This window comes from Rhinolophus sinicus, linkage group LG05 (genome assembly GCF_036562045.2).
Source record: "Rhinolophus sinicus isolate RSC01 linkage group LG05, ASM3656204v1, whole genome shotgun sequence".
NCBI lineage: Eukaryota > Metazoa > Chordata > Mammalia > Chiroptera > Rhinolophidae > Rhinolophus > Rhinolophus sinicus.
This window is the reverse complement of record NC_133755.1, coordinates 68,356,831-68,381,631: the sequence shown is the minus strand read 5'-3', so window position 1 is coordinate 68,381,631 and position 24,801 is coordinate 68,356,831. Positions and strand designations below refer to the sequence as shown.

Genomic DNA, 24,801 nt, shown 5'->3' with positions numbered 1-24,801 from the left:
TTTAGAATCAGTCACCATTTTTTACATTTTTATTTATTTATTTATTTATTTATTTATTTATTTATTTATTTAATATATTGGGGTGACATTGGTTAATAAAATGATATAGTTTTAAAGTGTAAAATTCTGTAATACGTCATCTGTATATGACATTGTGTGTTCACCACCCAGAGTCAAATCTCTCCATCACTATATATTTGACCCCTTTTACCTTCTTCTACCAGCCCCTGTCCCTCACGCTCTGGTAACCACTATACTGTTGTCTGTGTCTGAGTTTTTGTTTGTTGCTTTCAGTTTTATATCTTGCTAAGCGAAATAAGTCAGACAGATGGAAAAAGTAAAGAACCATATGATTTCATTCATATGTGGGATAGAAAACTTGCCAATTTTTAGGCCCATTTCATATTTGTATTGAAATTGTATTAAAGTGATAACATAATTTTGAGTCAATATTTTTATAATTTCCAGCTTTTCACATAGAAAAAATATACGCACTACTATTACAGCTTTCCATTTTAACTGGGGGTTTCTCAAGATTCCTTTCATTATTGTTCCCTTTGGAGCCTTTTTAGGTGTGTTTACCCTAATGGCCAACCTCCCCATGAACTAATATCACAGATATACAGTACATCTGTTGATTCAGGTTTTTTCTCTCCATTAAACACATCGCCCCATCCCTCCTTTGAGAATGCATGCTTTAAATCTCCCAATTTTTCTGAGATTTCCATGTCAAGGTTTACTTTTTTCCTCCCCTATAAATCCCCCCTTTTTTTAAATTTTGCTAAGATATTTTATAGATATGACATTTATGGCTGCAATAGGATCTCTTTTCCATTGTTTTCTAGCTGGTTATTGCTAAACAACTCTAATATTTTAGAATATTAATTTTATATCTCACCAATTAATAAAATATTAATTCTAATTTTTCTCAGTAATTCTCTTGAGATTTGTAGGTACATAATTATATGATCTAAAAATAATAATAAAGTTATTTTCTTCCTTGTAGTAAGCATGCGTTGGTTCTTTTCTTTTGTCTTTGTTTGCATTGGTGGACACTTGTAGAACATGTTAAGTAACACTGGTTATGTGGGCATCTTTGTCTTGCTGTTGACTTCACTGAGAAGGTCCATGCCTGCGGATGGCCTAACACTATACTATAGTGTTTCACCATTAAGAATGTTGGTGAATATTGGTTTGAATTGATGTTATGTATTAAGTTAAGAAAGTTTCCCTCAATGTCTATATTCCTAAGTCATTTTATTGGTAATTTATATTTAATCTTACCAAATGTCTGTTTGACACGCTTTGGGATAATATGACAGGGTGATGTGTGCATCTCACCAATGTGAAATATTAAAATATGTGTTTCCTAATGGGAAGCTATCTTTAGGTTTAGAGATCAATGCAAACTAGGCTTTGGAGTTTCTTTAAAGTATAATCTCTAGAGTATGCTATCTCATGGCCAATGGGGAAAAACGTGGTTCTTGGCGAGAGGGGTAAAAAAGCTTTAGCTATTGTAATGGTTTGTGCCCCCCCCCCAAAAAAGCCATAGTACATCAACAGATAGACAATATCTCTGTGGTATTAAAGTTCTAAGAAAGCGGATTAGGAAGTAAATACCTTTTTAGGCTCTAAACAGAGCAATAATGGGAAAAAACACACACACAAACAAAAACACTGAGAAACACTGCTCTAGATTCTTGGCCTATATTTAATTTTGAGTTTTCACATCTTTGTTAGTGTATATCTAACAATGATTTTATATAACCTTCCACCATGGATAAGAAATTGGCCAAGTACAGAATTCATAGATCACAAACTTTTATCTTCTTACAGTTCATTGTTTTCATGTAGCTACTATTACAAAAAAGAATTCTGTATGCCAGCCTAATTTTTGATCCTCTGATACAGAAATCTGTTTTTATGTTTAGACTAGTGGTTCCCAATAGAACTTTCAGTGATGGTGAAAATGTTCCATATTTATAATACGGGTAATCACTGGTCATGTCTGGCTATTAAGCCCTTGCTGAGAAACTAATTTTTAATTGAACTAAATTATTATATATATATATATATATATATACACACACACACACACACACACACACACACATATACATATGTGTGTGTGTGTATACATATATATATGAATAAAGAAATCTTATGTGATTAATGGCTATTGTATAGTACAGCATAGGTATAAACACTTATAAGATTGCTTTATTCTTGAAATAAAAAATGTTTACTAACTTGGAAAAGTATCTTTCTAGAATGACTATCTTTTTGGTCTATAGTCTTATTCCTCCACCTAAAAGATTAGCTCTGGTCATAAGAACTTCATCCTGTGCCAAGTAAATTACATTTCTCATTCCTAGGCCTGTTGGCCTTTGGCTGGTGTTTTCATGGGTAATAAGTGTCCATAGAAAAGCAAGGATGGGCAAATCAGACATGGTTAGATTTTTGCCATAAGAGGCAAGAAACCCAAAGAAAGATTTAAGAAACAGTCTTTGCCCCTGTCGCTGTAACTACAGATATATCCAGGAAACTGCTTGGGTTATGTGTAGTAAAGGTATAGTTTACCTTAATCGAGTTCAGAAAAAGTGATTTCAGTGTATCCTAATTGGAGGCCACTTACCCAAGACAACTTCCATCGTCTCATTAACTGGACTCTCAATCACAGGCCTCACAGGCCTGTTTTCCTCTGGAAGAAAAATATCCACAGGGCTTCTCAGTCTCATATAGGTCAGAATCTCAAGTGATGACAACACTTAGCCAAATATACTAAAACATACTATATGGCATCCAGCCAAGCATTCCTTTGAGTGCCTGAAGCATTTATGGCAGGAGACAGAAGGCGGAAGGGAAAGGAAGGAGAGTGACACAAAGGCTTCAGCAAAACCGTCAATACCTGTTACAAAGCACAGGCCCTTCTGAACATGCAGTTTGTGCCTACAAAAAACACACACAACACGAGGACCTGGGTGTCCACACAAGTGGCTCTCTTAAAGCAAATCAGGTAAAAGGGGCAGTCAGGGAAGGGTACTTTCCTGGAGGGAGCATTATTCCCCAGACAGGCCATCTAATGCTAAACCTGCCTGTATTCAGTACCTTTGATAACAACTCAAGAGTGGAATGTTGAGCAATTTGGCATAATTAATTAAAATAGGCAGAAAAATACTAAGGAGCTCCAGAAATTAATCTGAATTTATTTACAAGAAGATTGGCTTCAAGGGTTAATCTGTGGCCGAGCCTGAAAAAATATGAACATAAATATCAAGTATTCAAAAAAAAAATGAAAGAAGTAGACTCCATCAGGACAGAATATTGTCTGTTTTGTTCACTAATGTACACCCATAACAGTGCCTGGCACATAGTAGATGCTCAGTAAATAGTTTTGAACCTGCATTTAGGAGAAAACAAAAAATGAACTCACCCCTCATTAAGTATATTATTTCTACATCAGGGATCAGAAAAGGAGATGGAGAATATTTCAAACATATTTGACCTATCTGAAAATTCCCCAGTGCACAGTTTACCCTAAAATTCTGTCTGCTGATCTGGTTGCTATATCTCAAGGAAAACAAGCCAAAGCCACACAATGACCAGAAAGAGGCTGCTAAAAACTCAAGATGAAAAAAAAAAAGAAAACTCAAGATGGTTGTGATACAGAGACCGTTGTTAATGAAAATTACAATTCACTGATGCTATGGGACCTAGGCAAGGAATTAGGTTGATTCAATAAAATTAACATGAAACAATATATTATCATAGAATTGAGAAAACTCAGCTATATGTAGGGTGATCATATTCTGGGTGACCCTGGGACATTCCCATTTTACACTTGTTGTCCCAGCATAATTATTAATAAGAGACCCCTTAACTTTCGAAGTCCTGGTTAGAGTCATTCTTTGCATATTACTAAAAGCTTACAAAAACTAATTATTTACAGAAAGGTTGAGAATTCTTCCCATCCCCAGGTAATTTTAAGCGTGCATTTTGTTGTAAAATAGCTTTTAATACAAAACATGGTTAACAGAGAATTGAAAGCCTCAGGAAAACTAACGAGAATAATCATTGTACATGTATTTACTGCTCATCTATTTTGTACCAAGCACCGTTTTGCACCAGTCACATGACCATATATTTGATCTTTAATCTTCCCAAGGACCTTGGAAAGTTGTATCATCTTTCCTACAGAGGTCCTCCTATAGGCTTAGAGAGGTAAAGTAACTGGGGTAACTGGGAGCTAACAGGGGGTAGATTCGGGAAGGGTAATTTATTCCAAAGCCCATTAGCATCCACTCCATCACGCAAATGATCCTCATTACTAGACATTCAGATTCCCCAAAAGAACGGGAATTGTCCTCACACACCAACCAGAGACCGCCCCAGAGCTCTCTGGAAGAACCATCTTTAGCCATTCCAAAGAACAAGCCTCCCAGTTCAGTTGGAAAACATACAGTAGCTCAGATTATCTGTTTAATCAGCATTGCATCTAAAGCAGGCATGAAAGCCATTTCCACAGCAGTTAGCAACAAAAACTAACTAAAGCCATGTGTGACCTTTGGCAAGTCACCAAGCTTCCCTTAGCTTTAGTTCCTCCAGGAACAATGAAAGTAACTTTAGAATCATGGTCTCTGGGCCTTGCCAGATTGAAACACCTAGGGTTGGAGCTGTAACTCACCTAGAGTAATAAGTTCTATAACCCGGGTGATACGATATTGCTTTCCCAAGTATGCGTAGGATGCACGACAAGTATATTTCCCTTTATGTGCTTCAGTCACATTCCTTATTATGAGTTTATCTGTGTTTCCAATAAAGTTTTTACTGTCAAGAAGAGGTTTGCAATCCTAGACGGAGCGACAAGAAGGAAGTATTGAAAACCAATTAATACCTTTGCCCAGTCTGCTAGCCAAAGAAATTCCTTTTTTTTTCACATCAGCAAATGCCATATATATATATATATATATACACACACACACACACACACACACACACACGTATATATGTATGATGTATACGTATGTGTATATATATAAATATATATTATATATATTATATTTTATGTATTATACATGTTATATATACACAATACACACATATCGGGGGTGCCAAAAAAATGTGTACACCTGACTTGTATTCATTTTTGTTATTGGTATATATTGAGTATTACAATTTTAATACAGTTTTTTCCTTTCTTAAAATGTGTATACTTTTTTTGGGCACCCTCTGTATATACATACATACATATGAAAAGAGAGGTTCCTTGCAAACAAGTTTTAATATTGTAACTTTTACTGCAAAAGTCATAATTATACTCCTAGGTTATTAAATCTTTAGACCTACAAGCCTTGCACTTTGAGGACAAGTGAAGATAATTTTATTTGGCAAAAATAAGAAAAAAAAATTTGAGGAAAGAATGCTAATACTATCCTATTATTTATTTGTACTTCTTAACCTCCACAGGATGACTCCTTATGTAAGCTCCAACAAGCTAGGTGGATCAAAGGTCCAAACATGATGTGTCCCATGGAGTGCTAGCCAATCCACTTTTAAGATAGTTACAGAAACCACTAAGTTATTTAAGGACCACTTAATATTTTTAATAAAACACAAAACAATATATTTTGTAATAAATATTTACCTCTTAAAAATCCTGAATTTATAATCAGTCTTATTTCTAAACATCTTTTATTCCTACACTCTTCTCAACTCTGTCTTATTAAATTAGATACAAAGAACAAAAAGTAAGATTTTAGTCAAGCTGCAAATTAAATGTATGCAGTCTTACAACTTTTTAAAAAGTTCCTATTAAGTTTCACTACTCAAAAGCAAGCAATATGCCAAATACTTTGCAGATTCACCTTATTGTCTATGACAGAAAGCTATTTTATTGGCTGGAAAAGTAAAATACCATATTTAACATAATATTACCTTATACCACTGTATTTTGGGTATCTCATTGTTCTCATCTTTAAAATAACTCAAATAAGGACACACAAGTCGTCCATCTCCTCCAATGGGTAGTCTCTGTGGAAATATAGCTTGTGAGTTGTAACACAAGGTAGGCTCATGCTGTACAAACTTTGTAGTGATTTTAATCTTGAGGCAGTAAGTTGAATTTCTAAAATAAATCAAAATAGGTGAATTAAGCACTATTGGAAGATTTTTCTGCCTTTAACTATCGCAGTACATAGAACACATGCTTGTAACACACTCCTTCCTTTCTTACCTTACTGCACAATAGTAATGTCCTGAATCTTCTACCTCAGCAGGGACAAACCAAAGCTTCTGTTCGTGCTGATGAATCCTGGAGTCTCTTTCTGTAGATATAGGTGTCTTGCTGTCATTTTTGTACCAACTTATAGTGCCACTGTTTTCATTTGTGTTAAGGGGACATGAACGAACATCAATTTCATATGCAGAAGAAACTGAAATTATTTGTTCTTCACGTTTCTCACATTTATCTTTAAAAGGGAGAGAGGAAAAGCAATTTCTATAAGAAATATGTCAATGTTTCTTAATGTAATACCTACATACAAACACATCAATTATTAAACATATCAATTCATGTCAAATATGAGAGTTTTAACAGCCTGATGATTAAGAGTATTATCTTGGAATTCTGAAAGATTTATATTCAAATCCAGCTGTGTGCCCTTAAGGAAGTTATTTAACCTCTCATCACCTCTTAATTCATCTAAAAATTGGTGATAATGTAGCAGGAAAGATACCTGTTTCAGTATAAGATAGAGTATCAGAGACTGGATTTTCTCTCCTACCTGAACTACTAAAAGTATATTAAATAACCATATTCAAAACTGAACAACAAGGAACAAAGGACAGAAATACCAGAACGATGGGAAACAAAGGAGGTGAGCCCTATAATTTTTCCAAATTACTGCCTAGAGAGAGAGAGTCTAGGCCATGACATTGCAAGGAAGAAATCTAGGCAACGCCCAGTGTTCTCTCTGAGTTGAGGAGATGGAGCCGGAAATCCAGGTAAACCAAGAGTCTAGATGGCAGAGTACCAAAGAGATCAGAGTTGGAGAGAAAGAGTGACAGAAAGAGAGAAAATGCGCTTTGGAGATCTACAGAGAATCTCCTTCAAGTTTTCAGCTGAGTATTCATTAGTGTAAGTATGTAAGAAAACTACCCAAGGCCAGAGTGGGAATTGACTGAAAGATTAGATTAGATAATACCTGTAGTACATACAATTCTAGAAATAGTTGCTGTTATCAAAACCTGGAATGGAAAACCTCATTAATCATGAGGCACCTGGTAGAATACCCAGAAGGGTTTTAACTCAGTAGATGGGGTAAACTAGCCCTAGAAAAACCTTCTTCTGATCATGACTAATAAAGCTTTAAAAGCAATACCTAAAAGGATCAACTGTCTCTGTTCTTTGTGACAGAATAAAGCTCAAGAACATTTTCAGTAATACAAAAATATCCAGCACCCAACATGGCAAAATCTACAATGTCTAGGATCTAATAAAAAATTATTAGGTATGCAAAGAAACAGGATAATATAAATAATAATGAGGAGAAAATAATCAGTTAATCAAAACTGACCCAGAAATGACAGAGATGATAGAATTAATAAATGGAAAAGTTAAATGTTACTAATATTGTGTTCCATTTCTTCAAGATGCTAGATCAAACATGTTGGGAAGAGACATGAAAGAGTTTGGGTTTTAAAAACCCTAAATCAAACTTCTAGAGATAAAAATGACAATGTTGACTTAAAAATATAACACTGGGTGTGATTTGACAGTGCAAAAGAAAAGACTAGTGCACTTCCAGACAGCATTAGAAACTACTCAAAATCAAATACAGAGAGAAAAATAACAGAACAAAATAAATAGGGTATTAGTTAGCTGAAGGACAACTTCAATATATGTAGTGTGAATCCCTGAAGAAGAGGAGAGATGGGTAAAATGAAAAGTATTTGAAATTTTTCAAGATTTTCTGAATATAATGAACTCACTGACCCCCAAGTCACAATGAACCCTAAGCAAAAGAAGCATGAAGAAAACTACACCAAAAAAAAAGATGAAAATGATGTAGCATTCTTGACAGAAACAATATAAACCAGAAGAGAATGGAATACAGATAAGTACTGAAAGAAAAAAAATCAACCTAGAATTCTATGTTCAGTAAAAGTATCTTTCAAAAATAAAAGCAAAATAAATAGGTTTTTCATACTTATAAAAGCTATAAAAATTCATCACCGGTAGACCTGCACTACCAGAAAAAATATAAGGAAGTCCTTCAGAAATAAGGAAAACAATATCAGATTAAAAATGAATCTACACAAAGGAATAAATAACACCAGAAATGTTTACTACATGGGTAATTATAAAATATTTTTTCTTATTACTTTAATCTCTTTAAAAAAACAGAATGTTTAAAGCAAAAATAATAACGTATTGTGAGATTTATAATATACAAAGAAGTAAAATGTATGGGAACAAAAGTTCAAGAAGGGAGAAGTGGATGTATACTGGTTTAATTTTTTTATACTATATGTGAAATGGCATAGTATCAGTTAAAGATAAACAGCAATAAGTTAAAAATGTGTACGAGAAGTCCTATAGCAGTTATTTAAAAAACAAAAATGGTTACTAGTATAAGTCAACATGAATCATGAATATCCTCAATTAACCCAAAAGGCAGCAAAAAAGAGAAAAAAATAACAAAGAATTGATGAAACAAACAGAAAATAAAATAGCACGATCCTAAAATTAATCCCAACATAATAATAATCATATAAAAAAATTAATGGTCTAATCACCCCAATTAAAAGGCAGAGATGGTCAGATTAGATAAAGAAAGAAGGCTCCAGCTGCAAGCTACCTAACACACACACTCTCACACACACACACACTTTAAATACAACGACACAAATATGTTAAAAGTTTTAAAAAGTGCTGGGGGGAACATACCATGTTAACACAAACCAAAAGAAAGTTTAAGTGGTTATTGTTATCAACCAAAGTTGATTTTACAAGAAAGAATATAACCAGGAATAAAAAAGGTCATTTCACTATGATAAAGGAGTCATTCATCAAGAGGTACATAGCAATCCTAAATGTTTACTCTCTCACTAACGGTGCTTCAAAATGTATGAAGGAAATTGATAGAACCGCAAGAAGAAATAGATAAACCGACAATTATAGTCAAAGATTCTAATACCCTACTCACAATAATTGATAGAACAAGTACAACAATTAGACAGATAATCAGTAATGATATAGAGTATTTGAAGAACATATCAACCAACAAAAAGCTTACCAAGATATACCACACTTTTGCTCATAACCCCATAACTGATACATTTAAAAGAATTCAAATTAGACAAAGCATTTTCTCTGATGATAATGCAATAAAATTAAAAAACAATAACAGAAAGCTATCTAAGAATTCCCAATGTATTTGAAAAATAAAAAAACACACTTCCAAATAACCCGCAAGTCAAAGAAGAAATGAAAAGGGAGATTAGAGTGTATTTTGACCTGAATAAGGAAAATATATGTCAAAACTTGTGGAGTGCAATGGAAGAAATGCCTAGAGGAAAACTGAAGCTAAATCCTATCTGCAAAGAAAAGATCGAAATATGATAACTTCAGTTCCCATTTGAGAAATCAGGGAAAAAATACACCCAAAGTAAGCAGAAGGTAGTAAATTATATAGCTCCAAGAGAAAATCAATGAAATGGAAAACAGAAAATAAAGAAAATCAAAGCTACTAAAAGCTAGTTCTCAGAAAATCTACACTATTGACAAAATCGCTAGCCAGGATCAGGAAAAAATCAGGAAAAAAAAGAAAGGTGACACCTCTCATGAAAACACTTTTACAAGAGTAATAGGGGAATATTAAGAACAACTTTATGCCAATAAATTCAACAATTTATGTGGAACAGGCAAAATCCTTAAAAGGCATAGACTATAAAATCTCCCTCAAGGAGAAATAGATAACCCAAATAGCCCGACAGATATTAAAGAAATTGAATTTGCAACTAAAAACCTTCCAACAAAGAAAAATTTCAGGTCTAGATGGCTTCACTGGTATATTCATGGAAGAAACAACATGAATTTTACACAAACTCTTCCAGAAAGTTGAAGATTCACTAAGAACTTTTCAATTCACTCTATGAGGTTCAGCATTACGTCAACACAAAGACCAAAGACTTTAACAAGAAAAGAAAACCACAAACCAATCTTCATCATAAACAAAGACGTACAACTTCTTTAAAATAGTTTAGCAAATTGAATCCTTCAATATATCAAAAAAGGATAATGCATTATGATATACATAACATCCTAGAAATGCAAAGTTGAATTCACATTTTAAAAAATTAATCAATGAAATTCTATATATTAAAAGATTTAAATATATATATATATATATATATATATATATATATATATATATATAAAAGGACCTCAGTAGATGCAGAAAAAGCATTTGACAAAATCCTAATAAAAATTCTCAGCAAAGAATAGAAGGGAACTTCCTGAATCTACTAAAGAACAGCTATGAAAATCACAACTGACAGCTCTCTTATATAGTAAGATTAGATGCGAAGTAAGGATGTTCACTCTAATCATTTCTATTCGACATTGTGCTGGAAGATCTAATTAGTACATTAAAGCAAGAAAAAATGGCATCCAGATTGAAAGGGAAAGCAAAATGTCTTTATTTACAAACAACATGATCATATATGTAGAATACGCTACAAAATCTACAAAAGACCTAGAAGGATTAGTAGGTCATAAGTTACAATATGAATATGCAAATTTGAATGTGTTTGCATATACTAGCTAAGAATAATTAAACACCTAATTTTTCTTAAATGCCATTTATAATAACATCAAAATATATGAATAATTAAGGATAAATCAACAAAAGATGCATCAGACCTATCCAATGAAAATTATAAAATGTTGCTTAAATAAATTAAATGAGATCTAAATAAATGAAGAAATACATACTCTGTATCAGAGAAGTTGATATTGTAAAGGTGTCAGTTCTCCCCAAATTGATTTATATTCAATTCAATCCCAATCAAAATCTGAGCAGGACTTTTTGTACAAATTAAGATTCTAAAATTCATATAGAATTAGTCAAAAACAACTTTGATTTTAGAAAGAACAAACTTGAAAGTGTAATGCTGCCATATTTCAAGATTTATTATAAAGCCAGAGGTCTTAAGACAGTTTAATATTGGCATAAAGATGAACATCTCACTGAAACAGAATAAAGGCCCAAGAAATAAATTACGCAAACACATTCAACTAATTTTTTACAAAGGTATAAAGGAAATTCAGTGGAGAAAAAATAGTCTTTTCAACAAATTGGATATCCTTATGCAAAAAACAAAACAAAAACTTCTGAGGCAGGATTTCCAGAATGGCAGAGTGAGGGTCTCCATAAATTTACTGCTCCATAAAAGTAACAAAAAGACTGGAAATTTTTTTTCAAAATCAAAGGCTTGCAACAATCAGAACATTTACTTAAAAATACCACTACCACCAGCTAAATCTCAGTAGTGCAGCAGGACTTGTAACTTAAACCACTCTCATTCCCCACTCTTCCCAGCTCCCCTATAACCTTGAAAACCAGCAGCTTTATAAACACAGTAGCTGTTAAAACTATCAAGCTTGCAAGAGCAGACGTGGTTTGGAGCTCCTCAAAAAAATCACATTAGCAAGCCGTGCCATGATTTCACCTGACTGGCAGCTCCCTGGGAAAGTTAGGCTCACAGAGGGTGTTGTTATCGTCCTGACTCAGCGCTCCATAGGAAAAGCCCTCTTCCCAGAATGTTTGTTAAAAAAAAGCAATCAGTGGCAACTGTTTAATACTGCAGCCACCTGAAGCTGTGATATCAAGTTGCCAAAATAAAAAGGAAAATCTGGGGAACTAAATGTCCACTTGGGGATTTGAAAAGTTACTGGATAATCTAGAAGAGGGCACATGTATGCAGGGCTGTGTACATGCCCAGGAAAGACCAGAGAAGACTCCAGTCTCTTAAATATGGATGAACTTGGGGTGATGCACTAGCAGAAAGTGAAGGCTAAGGCAGAGCTGTGAACAACCTAAATGTTGAAGACACACCCCAACAAACATTGAGCCCCCCAACCAAAGGATAGAGGATTTATTGGGTCAAATAATCTAAGGAAACTGTTGACCAATCATTAGGTGACCAAGTAGAGATTGCAGTAGCCATACACTACAGAAAACATAGGTCAAAAGGAAACTTCAGACAGCGATAGATATATATTCATTATCTTGATTGTGATGACGATTTCAGGCTGGATATGTATGTTAACATCAAATTGTATACTTTAAACATGTGTGGTGTATTGTATGTCAGTTATAACATCAATAAAGTTGTTGAAAAACAGCGAAATAAATTGACAAAGCACTTAGCATGGTACCTGAACAGTGAAGACTCCTAGTATTTAGCTACTAGGAGTAGCAATAACAATAACAATAGTAGTGATAAAAAGAGTAAACCTTAAGTAAGGTCTCAGCTAGAGACCTGGGGTTTGCCTCATCTCTCCACCAAAACTGTTCTGACCTATGTCACCTATGACTTTTAAGTTGCTAAATCAAATAAACATCTCTCAGACATCATCTTACTTAACATATAATCTGCATTTGACAGGTATTATTACCCAAATGACCTCATCCCTTATCACCTCCCTCACTTTTCACTCTGCTCCAACCCCACTAGTATTTTAGTTCCTGGAACATGCCAGTAGTATGCTTGGTATCAAGGCTTTGGAACATGCTCCCTGGAATGTTTCCCCACCCCAACCTGATATTTGTGTAGCTTCCTCCTTCAGATTTGACTCAGAAGTCAACTTCTCAGCGAGACCTTTCTGGTCTCACTATCAAAAAATTTAATCTTCTGTCCTCCCTAATCCCAAAACTTTATATCTTCCTTTCCTGCTGTTTTCCTCTCTACACTTATCACCACATGACATAATAAGTATTTATTTATCTAATCTATGATCTCTCTTCCCTCTGGAAGGTCAACCCCCTGCAGGCACACATTTGCCTGGATGGTTCCCTGTCTGGATGGTTCCCTTCTGTATCCGTAGCACCTAGTGCCTGGCACAAGGTACCGGCTAAATGCATTTGTAGTAATGGAGGAAGAGGGAAAGAGAGAAAAAGGAATAAAGAGAGGAAACAAAGAACTGTCTCTGGATGGTTTCCATCTGCGGGTTCATACAGACATTTCACACCTCCTTTGAGTGAAAGCCAGGATTTTCCATCTCATACTCTTCAATCAGCAACACAGTGGGAAGAGGCCTGGACCAGGCACTGGACACCTAGTTCTGAGCCCTTGCTCTGAAACTAGACAAATGACCTTGGGCTCCTAACCTCACTAGGCTTCAGTTTCCCAATTTGTAAACAAGAGAATGAGAAGTGAGGATGCTGAAAGGAACCTCGGACATATAGTTCTGTGACCAGAAGGCTCTGTATCCTGGCATTCAACAGAAACGGGTAAGAAAAATGACTCTGTTAGGTAAGGTACTTCATGGATTCTAAGTAACAGATTTTCTTAGTAGACAGGCACACAAGGACATGCTTAACTTACCAGCCTCCATAGGAGAAATCAGCAGCGTTATGAAAAAACCAAGCGTGAGTAACACTTTCATATTCTCCTGAAGAAAGAGAGAAATGGAAGAAAAACAAAAATAAAAATGTTACTATTCCAGAAAATCTCTAAAACTGCCTACATTGACGCTACACCTATTCCCCTACCCCGCCCACCCCCAATCATACTGATGGGTTCATCTCCCTACGTCATTAATGTGATCCTGCTTCTGGATAGAAAATGGGGGGAAAGGGAATGAAGATTTTTAACAGAACTGGGGACAAACTCAAAGAACTTAAGATTAGTAAAACGTCATCATCTGTCCCAATATTCATTTCCAGTCTTGAATATCATTTAAATTTCCCCAAAATCTTACCTATGCTACATCCCAAATAGACTATCTACTAGACCTTAAACCTGCTTGCCTCTACTCAGGCAGATTTCTTCCCTACCTGGAAGGCACCCCACTAACAGGACCCACTTGCAAATGTCTCCTCACACTTCCAGGTCCAGCTTAAAGATCCCACTTTCATCTTCTAAGGTACAACACTAAATCGTTAGTATAAAATGATATCACTGCATGGAAATACACCCCAAAAGACTAAACGAAATAGTAACAATATATTAAAAATGGGTTGGTTCTTGTGGTTGGGAGGTTTTCCCATTCTGTGAGGCTTTCTGTCTAAAATTTCTACAATGAGCATGTATTAATCATTATCCCAAAGAAAATGAAACTCCATAGCACCCCCTTCCAGCCCCCAAGGGATGAGCAGGCCCCACCAACATAGCATCAGCTACAACAGGTATCCGTCAGCCATAGGACTACATATTAAGCTGAGGTCCTGGTATTTTATTATTTTAGTTACATAATACTTTGTCCACAGACATGGCAGGAGGTTTAATCAGAATAGGCACTTGATTCGTGCTGGAAGGAGACCATACCATCACCTTATCTGCAAAAACAATGTCACTAAAATAATAGCCATTGAATGTAAAAAAGAAAAACTCAGTTTGGCCTACCTTTCTAAACTTTTCAAACCCAAACAAACTTAATGTTCAGTATCACCTCTTTTCCTCTCTGAGTGTTCCTGTTACATGCTCCTGAATGGGGTTCTTACAATTATGTACAGTAAGTTCCAGTCTGGAACCTCCAGGGAACTTCTGCACAAATCTATTCAAGGGCCCACGAGTACCTCAAACTCATCAGGCCCCAAACCAAACTCATTCTCTTCCCACCAAACTTGTTCCCCAGTGCTGTGGGGGCACAGCACAGCCCCACATTGACCATGCGCCCACCCAACAAGAGCTCTGAGCTCAATGACCCTGCCTGCAGGCCCCCACTCCAGAGCCGCTCTCTCACCTGGCCCTGACCAGTCTGCCTCTTAGGTCATCAAGCCTACCCACTTCACTCACACCCACTGCTGATACTCAAGCAATCACCAGCTCCTGCCTGGATTAATTATGTCAACAGACTCCTTACTGCTCTCTGCCTGCGGATTCAAGGCTTCCATTCAAGCCAGAGAGCCTACAGACTCTCAGTTACCAAATGATCTCTTCAAAACACCTTCACCAGCTCCCCAGTGCACCTGAAAAAGTCCAAACTCTTCAGCAAAGCGTACAGGTTTTTTGCGCTGAGGCTCCGACTTATGTCTCCAGACTCAACCCCAGACTCAATCCCCACCCCAGTCTCTAAGTCAGCCCTCACCTTGCCCTGCTCTCCAGCTCACAGCCTTTGCCTTCACGATTCCCTCCACCCTTCACCTGGCCACCTCCCATATCCCTCAGGTCTCAGCCCAGCTCGAGTCACTCTCTGCGCACCCTGCCCGGGCAGCCCCAGACCCTTTGCCTAGCTAAGTCTTTCTCCTCTGGGCTCCCACAGCAACTGTGTTCCTGCCAGTCAGAGCCTTCAGCACATTTTACTGCTGTTACCAAAGCAGGAACCACAACACCCACAGCAGCCAGCACAGAGCTTGGACCTCAGAAGCCCTGAAGAAGATCGCATGGAATGAATGAAAAAATCCTCTACCCCACCTCAGCAGCAATGTCCAGAGCAGACCATGCTTTGATAGCTTCACACTTTGAAAAAATCTGCTTTTTGAATTTTTTTACAGGAGATTAAATTTGCCTCTATTCTTATTTGTAGCTATAAGTTAATTGCAAACACAAAACATTTTAAGCAAGACATCACTGATTCAGATTCTAATGGCATTGCAATCTTTGCAATAGTAGCTGGAAAATGTTCTATTTAAGAAGTGGCATTAAAAGGTATAAAAAATGTTATAATGTCCTTTTTAAATAACTGCAGGTAGTTAGACTCCTGCAGGTGTCTGACTGCAGGTAAAAAGTCATTTCCAAGCACAAGAGACACCCCAGCTCACGTTCTCCTCAGTTTGCCCCCAGCCTGAGGACATTGATCTGTAAGCCAAGCTCATGCCTTGAATCCTACCTCAGAGCAGTAAGACTGCATTCCTTAAGTGTCTGTAATTCTGAGATTTTAGTCACATAAATTGGCTTTCTCCCAAATTAGCTCAGATTTACAGTATCATTATCAATATTTACCTTTAAACTATGTTCAGATTATTAAAATAAGGTAAAAGGCTTTGCTGTCTTACACCCTGGCTTATTTGCTCTTCCTGTAACTTTGAGGAAATATTTTAAGCGTCTCTGCTGGAGAGGAAGAAAACAAAGGGTTAAAATGTTGCCCAATTAGCATTTCCAGGCTAATTAATTATTCACCCATTAGTTTATAGATAAATAAATAAATAAACAAAGGCATTATAAAACCAACTGAACACTGTCAGCTGTTCATTTAGTTACAAGATCTGTTTGATTACTAGGGGAGAAGAAAACGAAGATGCCAGACTGAATTTATACAGAGCGTATCTCGAGATAAAATTCCAAATTAATGGTGAGCAAAGAATATTTAATAATTTCAAGTCCAAAGCCAGGGGCCTGCTGCCACAGGGCAGGGTGATCTTGGAAATGACTCCTCCTTGGGCCTCAGTTTCCTCATCTGTACGGATGGGCAATGAGTTGGATGATCTCAGACCCCTTCCTGCTCTAATAAATAAATAAAGCCCGGGAGCCAAACCCCATGGGTCCAGATTTTACTTTGCGTGCCCTAAAACTGTTCTGGAAAAAAAAGCAAGGGAGTGGGAATGGCCCCTCCCTCCAGCAGGGGATTTTTCTGACTCCATATCAGTCCCCAGGACCCTGGGGCCAGAGGTCAGCTCCAGGCAATGGGATGAGAGAGAGGGTCCTATGACCTAAGAGAGTGAGGACAACGGAAAGGATAAAAGGGAAACATTTGTGTTCTACTGTATGCCAGGCAGAGTGCTAGTGCCAGAGACAAAAACAGTAAAAAATGTTTAAATGAACAAAATAAAATATAAAAGGAGAACCTGCTCCTCCAGCTGGTCATAATTCAGGCATTTGGCCACATGTGACTACAAGATATCTTCCACACACCCAATCAATAGCACTCAGCCTCTGTGCTTCAGTCTGCCATTTGACAAAATGGGGATAATAATAACAGTATTCGTTGACAATTGTAAGGATTAAAGGAGTTGTCACAATTGAAGGGCTGAGAACACTGTCTGACAAATGGTCACCCTCAAATGTCAGCCATTGTAAGTCACCCCACGCTATGATGACAAATAGAAGTCGTAGAAAAATGTTTTCAGGTACCCATTCATTTCTTTATTCATTCACTGCCAAACTCAACCATTGTATATTAAATATCTACTACATGCCTGCATCTACACTTGGCCCTGGGAACAAAAATAGGAATAATGATGCAGGGCCTGGCTCAAGGAGCTCATCAAATGGCAGGGAAACAGAGCAAATCCATTAGAGAGTTATACCATGATTCAGAAGTGTCCATCATGGGGAAAAAATGTCAAGGTATGAGGGAGGCAGCACCCTAACTCAGCTTGGAGGAGGACTCCTGGAGAGGCGTGGGGGCGGTGGGGCGAGTGTGGAGGAGATCAGTACCGTCGTGCTTGGTGCACAAAGCAAAGGTGGGGTAACAGGAGGCAAGGCAGGAGAGGCTGAAAGTGCCCCAAACGGGAGGAGTCTTGTTGAGGCGTTGGAACGGCACTTAGTAGGTGGCCAAAAAAATCACTTAAAGGTTTTAAGCCAGGGGGTGGGGCACGATCAGATTTTCACTTCTTTAAAGAAATTCTGGCACTTGTGTGGAATATAAACTGGAGACAAGAGGGGAGGCGGAGAGAGCAGGCTGCCATGGCGGGGAGGGGTGTCCAGATGAGAGAAGATGTGGGTGTGAGCCAGCCAGCAGTGATAGACAGACAGAAAGCGGGCGTATCTGAGACCACCTCAGAGGAAAGCAAAAGAAGAGGTGACTGAGTGGGTCTGGGATGCATCAGTCCTGTTTCACTCGGGGGGGCCCAGTGGGGGACACATCCAGGTAAGGAGGGCAGGTTCTGGCATCCACAGACAGCCTGAGGAGATGCCAAGAGGCCTGTCTCCTGGGACTAGGTGAGCAGTGCAGTTTCCAACTGAAATGGAGAATCTGAGCATAAAGCAAACGCTAAGTCAAATAGACAGCAGGACCTGGAACTGGAGGAAGCCCTGAAGACACTGAACTGGGAGCCATCATCACACAGGTCATAGCTGTCACTCTAGGGAAGGTGACCCTGGGAAAGTGGGTGAGCAGTGGCTCTAAATGGACTCGTGGACCCCTTCAGAAACCTGATGAAACCATGGAGCTGTCCCAAAGAAAAATGTACGGAAAAAAATAAAATGTTCTGTATACAATGGAAGGTATTCCACGACCACCTGAAACTGACCGTGCAGGGTTTCAGCTGTTTATGAGAAAAGGTTGGTGGGCCCCAGGGGTGACCCAGCCCTGTTACCTCGGAGAAGGTCTTTTCTCGTAGGAAGCGGTCCAGCAGCTCAGGAGAGAGTCACCATCTTTAAGGGATGTGTCTACCTGGGGAAGGAAGAGCACGTACGAGCGTAAGTTTCAAGTCACCGACTGCCACACAGATCTCAAGAGGGGTCAAAAAAAAACCAACAATGAAGCTTATGGAAATGAGTCGTATGTTTAGGGAGTGTGTCTTCTGCAGTTTCAAAAACCAAGTATCACGGGGTGAGGAATAAAAAGAGCTTGACACCACTACCAATTTTTGACTAAACGCACGTACCTGGCATTTACTAGACACAGAAATGCAAAAATAATTCATTCAAACCACCTCTAAGAAATTCACGGCCTAACACACATGGAGAGTAAAGCTCAGAGCGGTGCACCAGATGCCGGAACACAATGAAAGGGCCCTTTTCAAAAACAGGTACACCTTCTCAGTGCTCGCTCCTCCTTACACCAAGCATATGACTATTCCTGCTGTGCAAATTACATTATTTGAAATAACTTCAGAAAGCCTAAGCTGTGACTGCCCTCCTGTTATGTCCTGGTGACATCTCACCATTCGATCTCTGCTTTTGCAGTTTACTTTCAGTATTTTGGAATATTTCTCTCTCCTCTCTCTTTGGTTTTTTTTTTTTTTTGAAGTTTGAATCATTTCCTTAGGCTTTTGAAAAGCTTGGAAGGTCTGAGCATAGGCCTTTTAATGCCCAGTCATAAAACAGCCTGACTAACTCAACACCAAACATTTTGCTTAGATGAGATGGACTAAATACCACCTTATTATTCACTTTAGACGTAGGAGACAGGACACAGCATCACATTAAGATGCCACAGGCACACTGGCTCATCAGCATGAATCATAATATACCGTGGAATCAAAGAGAAGACTATACGATCCCCTGGCCCATCCCCCCACCAAGTTCCCCCCAGCCTCCCGTAGTGTGTCCCAGAAATGACTGTGGCTGATGGGAATTACATGGGGAATGCGAAGAAATTAATATATTGGGGGAGGGGGAGAAGGATGAGCAAGAGGAATGAACTTATTTGCAGAGGCACTGACATCCCACGTCCCCCTAACCACTTTACTTTCCCTCTTCCTCTTTGCCCCAGGAACTTCTTAAAAGAAATTTTATCTTCACTTCCTCTGCTTCCCACACAGGGCTGAACAGCACCGCCAGCTGCCTCCTAGGCTCACTTGCTCCCCTGAAGCATACTGCCCAAGCCAAGGGCCCTCTGTCTCCATCTTACCAGACAGCTTGCAGCACCTGGCCCTACCCACCCCCCACCTCTTTGCCCCCTGGGCTGAGGCCACCCCCACGCAACCGTCCTGCCTTCACCTTCCAGCTCCCCATTGCCTTTCAGGCTCTTCTCCTTGCCCATTTATACAAAGTGTACTCACCCTAGTCCACCAGCTGCTTTTGTGACTCTGACTGACTCTGAGAACATTCTGATCAGAAGCCTCCCCCAGGGGCCCCTGCGGACACCCCCTTCCTCCACAGCCAGGAACACTGAGTCACAAACGTTCTCCGTCTGGCAGCATTGATTGGGGGGCTCCCCTGGTTGCTGGCCTTCCCTACCTGGGCCAGGGGAGAAAGGTACAGAGCAGCCCATCTCCCCTCCCATAATCCTGTGAGGGGGGCCCCATCCTACACATCTTGCATGTGTTAAGAGCATAATAAATATGAGGTGTGATCAAAATATACAGTGAATGCTTAGATTAAAAATTTTTTTACTACAGTACAAGACACATTGCCATTAATCCCTCTCAAAATACTCCCCCTTGCTTCGAACACACTTATCCCATTGTTCTTGTCACTTTCTGAAGCAGGTCTGGAAATCCTCTTTCGTGAGTGCCTTTAGTTGCACTGTCGTGGCTGCCTTGATATCCTGAATCATTTTGACTTTGGGGAAGAGCTACAAGTTGGATGGTGCCAGATCCGGTGAATAAGGTGGATGAGGACACACCATAATGTTTTTGTTTGACAGAAAATGCAGTACCAGAAGCTATGTGTGGCACGGAACATTGTCATGATAGAGGATGATTTACGGCACACTTTAAAACACACGTTCTCTCAACCGTAGCTCACACCTGACAGACTGCACTGAACAAGTTGAAACTTGTCACACACACTGTTACTAAGGTTCAGGGCGCCGCTTCCTGTATTGAAGATCCCTGCCTTTCCGCTGGATGGCAGCAGCAGCATTCACCGTATTGTTTGATCACACCTCACAGTTGAGAAGGAAGAGAAGGGAAGGGAGGAAAAGAGAGAGAAAGAGGGAGAGAGGGAGGGAGGGAGGGAGGAAGACTTCCACCCACCATCGTTGCATTAGACCACATACGAATGAAAACCTGGCTTAGTATGAAGAGGGGCAAGGATGAGCTATGGGTACTAAATGTAAGTCAGGGAACTGAGATGCGAGGGGAGCTACTACTGGGCTCTGGAGACGGCTGGGGATCCTACTGGAGAAGGTGGAAAACTAAGGGTTACACAAAGGGCTCATAGCCAGAGGCTGGGGAAGACTCTGTGGGAGACAGCAGCGGGGGCAGGACTAGAGTCAGAGCTCTTAACACCAGAAGTACCGGGCAAGTAAACCCTCCCTTCTTCAGCAACAACTTAGCGAAGCCCGTTGTAATTTTTGAAATTGGTTTATAATAAAATTCAAAATATACTTTTAGAAAGTATCAGCAGTAATAAAAAGTCACAGATTTATTCCACCGTGCGGTTTTTCAGATGAATTTTCCACATAAACTAAAAGGATTAAGGAAGGGGAAAGGCTTAACTGCCCCAATAAATTAACCAGCCTACCGCTCCCCTTCCTACCTGAGCTGCTGCAGCGATGCCTCCTGCCTACATTACCTAAGGAATGTCCAGACTCGCTAACACCCCGTAGAGCAGCTTCCAGCTGCTGTGCAGGGGTGAAGCACTGGGGCACTCACGCCCAGCACGGGGCAATCAGCAGGGACCAAGTGTGAAAACAGGAAACACGGCTTGCTGTGACAATCACATGAAAAAGCTGGCCATTGATGACTTCCCAAGTGTAGCTCCCATTGCTTTTTGGCGATTACGACATACTGAGAAACGTCAGTGCACAACAACATGACTATGTGGTACATGGAACTTACAAAGCTACTTATCTATTGAAGATAAAACGAAAATGCATGTTTGAGGCATGAAGCAATGTCTGACTAGACCCAGAATGAGAAAATTTCAACTTGAACTAAATTCCAAAAGCAGATGAAGTATAAGAATTTACAAGGAACATATTGGCCCCTAATAGGCTCCTCACTTCCAGGAAGGACTGACTTCCTCTTAGTGCCATCCTGTCACTGCAAGAATTTCCATGCCCAGAGCAGACACAGGAAAAGTGACAGCTGGGGGACTGAGGGATTGTCACAAGAACCTAGGTGGTTTCCTCAAGACCCAGGACCCCTGTGCAGGGGGAGGAGCATTTGTTCCTACTTGTAGACATATTGTATCTATTAATGCCTTCTTATTCTTGAGGAATTTCCTCCTTATTCTTGAGGAATTCCCCCACATTGTGACTCTTGCCTTCCCGGACAGAAGCCTGGCCTGTGGCAGAGGTGGCATGCATCAGACACACCCCAGATATCACGAGCAGTATGATGAGAGCAGCAGCACAGGCACTCGCGCTGGGGGCAGTGTCTGAGCACAGGCTGCACTGCCCCATCCAGCGTCAGCACACAGCAGGCCCTCCCTGTGTCTTGTGCTGTTTCTAGCTACATTAACCTCCAAGCCTGACTTCCCTGCCTGCCCCCCAGCTCCAGCCCATATGGTGAGGACCCCTGAGCGTGCACACATCCACGTCCATCTCCCCCATACAGCCCTGGCCACTCTTCACACCAGGGAGGCACACAAGCGGTGGAGTCCGTGGGGAACGACCCAGGAAAGAGGCCCGCACAGGCCCTGGCACCAGAATCCAGGTGTCTTGGGCAGGGAATTCCAGCTGTCCCTCTGGGTACCAGGATCATGGTCAAGGGTGAGGTACTGGTGTGCACAAGTTCCAAGTGGGCATGCCCTCTTGGCCCTCCAACTGCTGGCCATGCCAAGGCATGCAGTACACAACTCTCCAGGGTCTGGGTCTAAGGGAAGTTCTGAGGAAGACAGACCTCAAGTCCAGCTAACATGCGATTATCAAACTGTACTTTCAATGGGAGTCATTTCAAGACACAGCCTCCAACTTGCTCTTAAATGGGGACTTTCCAGAGAAACCCAAGACAAGGGGAAGAGACGGCAGTTGATGAATCCTTCATTTTCCAGGGACTAGAAGTAACAGAGGCCCACTTCTGCAATTGAAAAAGAAATACTAATTGTACTTCCCACGTTCCACCTCATACCAACTCACTCTTTACACCATTTTGAGTGCCTCATAAATACATACACATCATCATTTAATACAGCTTCTCATCCCAAACATTAATCAACATGTGTATGATGTACCAGGGGTGCCAAAAAATGCACACAAGTGGACACTTTGGTCAGTGTTGCTCAAGCAGTAGTTCGCTGCAATCAGAAGTGTCTGGAAGCTGATGGTAACCACTCTGAGCACCTCTTGTAACTGCAGAAGTCACACGTGACTTGTATTCATCTTTTGTTATCGGTATATAACGAGTATTACAATTTTAATACAGTTTTCCTTTCTTGGGATGTGTATACATTTTTTTTTTTTGGTACCCTCTGTATATTTGACACGACGGAGAAATATTCAGAGAATTAGGCTCCAACTGTAATTAGGCTCTTGACTAGAACTGAGATATGACTGTGGATGAGTTCCCGGGAAAAGCAAGGATTAAAGCAGGTTCTTTAGATCATGAAATGTCACAACTTCCAGTTCTATTGAGAACCAGTGGAAATATGTCTGGGGAATGGGTTATGGTATTAAAACAAAACCCATAATTATGATCTTCACCTGTTACAAGGATTCAAACAGCTATTAAACAATCTCCGATATTGTTAAGACCAAAAATATCAGTTTTAAAGATGAAAGCCATAGAACCGCACAGTTGTAGAAAATCCTTGAGAATTCTGCACTTATGCAAGTTCTTGTTTCTTAAACTAGAATCCACAAACCCCCAAGAAGAAGCAGTAGACAGCTGGGAAACTCGGAGTCTGTCTTCTGGGGTACTGACTTTACCCACGGATTTTCTGGGGGAAGTTATTATTTTCATATTAGAGAAAATACAGCTCCGTTATAAAGTGGAAAGAAAAATTTTCAAGAGATTAAACATGAGGTATCAAAGAAGTAGCCCTTAAGGTAAGTCACTTTGGAGTGCTGAATTGGGCATCTGCTTTTCATTTCACCAGAGGAGTCCTTTGGTGGGAAAATCTGAGAGGCACTACCCTCCATCAACACCTATAGTCATCTCTATTTAGTCCCAATCATGCAAAATGGAAGCATCAGGGCTCCACAAACTCACACCCATGGGACCACCTAATCCTAACTACTGAGGACACCCCCAGGATGGTTCCCCACTTGAGACAGGGAAACAAAACATGGAAGTGACCCAGAGGGGTCTCTGAATGTGGCATGGCTATTTCTGTCCTAGAGATAAGCGACACACTGACATCCTAAAACTCAACTGTACGTACAGCATACCTCTCAGGGATGTCTCCCCAAGGAAAAGCTTTACACAACTACATATGAGCCAACAACACTCCACAACGGGAGCGGCAACGGAAAACACTTAACATCTCAGAAAGTCCAAGAAACACTAATAGTTTGGCAATCTTCCTATCAGTGGACGGATTCAAAAGCCTAGCTCACAGTAGATTTGTGTGGCTTATTTACCTGTACAAACGAGGCAGGGGATATTTTTAATCATCAAAGAATCTCATGCACAGGATATGAAGATAAAGTCAAGATAACCACAGAGGTTAGGTGGTGCTGTGAAATTTAAGGTACTCAGCTATTACAAGGTACAAAGCTACCAGATTGGCGGGTTTTCAGGTCAAAAGGGAAGATGAGGCACAGAGAATGTGATTACTGTCACAGGCGGGCTACACACAGGAATGGGCCAGACCCAAGCCTCTTGACCCCTAGGCCGGAGTTTAACAAGGCCTCCATGTTGCCCCTACAAATGTCCTAGTACTCCTGGACAACAGGAACCAGACCCAGAGATGGGACTGCTTCTGGTCTCCTGTCCCTTTCCAGCTTCCTTCATCCCTCCAGCACAGCACAGCTGTGACACTGAGTCCTACCACGTAAGACTTGTCAAAAAGTTGACTGTGTATGAGAGAGAGAGTGTCCCCAACCACTGCTTTCCAGTCAGGCAAAAAGAGTAGGCT

General features: G+C 39.7%; 1 protein-coding gene across 6 annotated transcripts in view; it reads right to left on the bottom strand.

Moving 5' to 3' along the window:
* Positions 1-24,801, bottom strand: part of IL1R1 (interleukin 1 receptor type 1) — a 75,532-nt gene that overhangs the window by 9,448 nt on the left and 41,283 nt on the right. For 4 of the 6 annotated variants that reach the window (XM_074332457.1, XM_019753872.2, XM_019753874.2 and 1 more), the window contains 6 exons: positions 18,486-18,562; positions 13,612-13,678; positions 6,233-6,467; positions 5,935-6,124; positions 4,685-4,850; positions 2,636-2,701 (listed from right to left, as the gene is read on the bottom strand). In XM_074332457.1, the coding sequence (XP_074188558.1) occupies positions 2,636-2,701; positions 4,685-4,850; positions 5,935-6,124; positions 6,233-6,467; positions 13,612-13,672 (718 nt within the window). In that variant the 5' untranslated portion in view covers positions 13,673-13,678; positions 18,486-18,562. The remainder of the gene's footprint in view (positions 1-2,635; positions 2,702-4,684; positions 4,851-5,934; positions 6,125-6,232; positions 6,468-13,611; positions 13,679-18,485; positions 18,563-24,801) is intronic. The other 2 variants (XM_019753875.2, XR_012496426.1) reach the window with 2 other exon arrangements.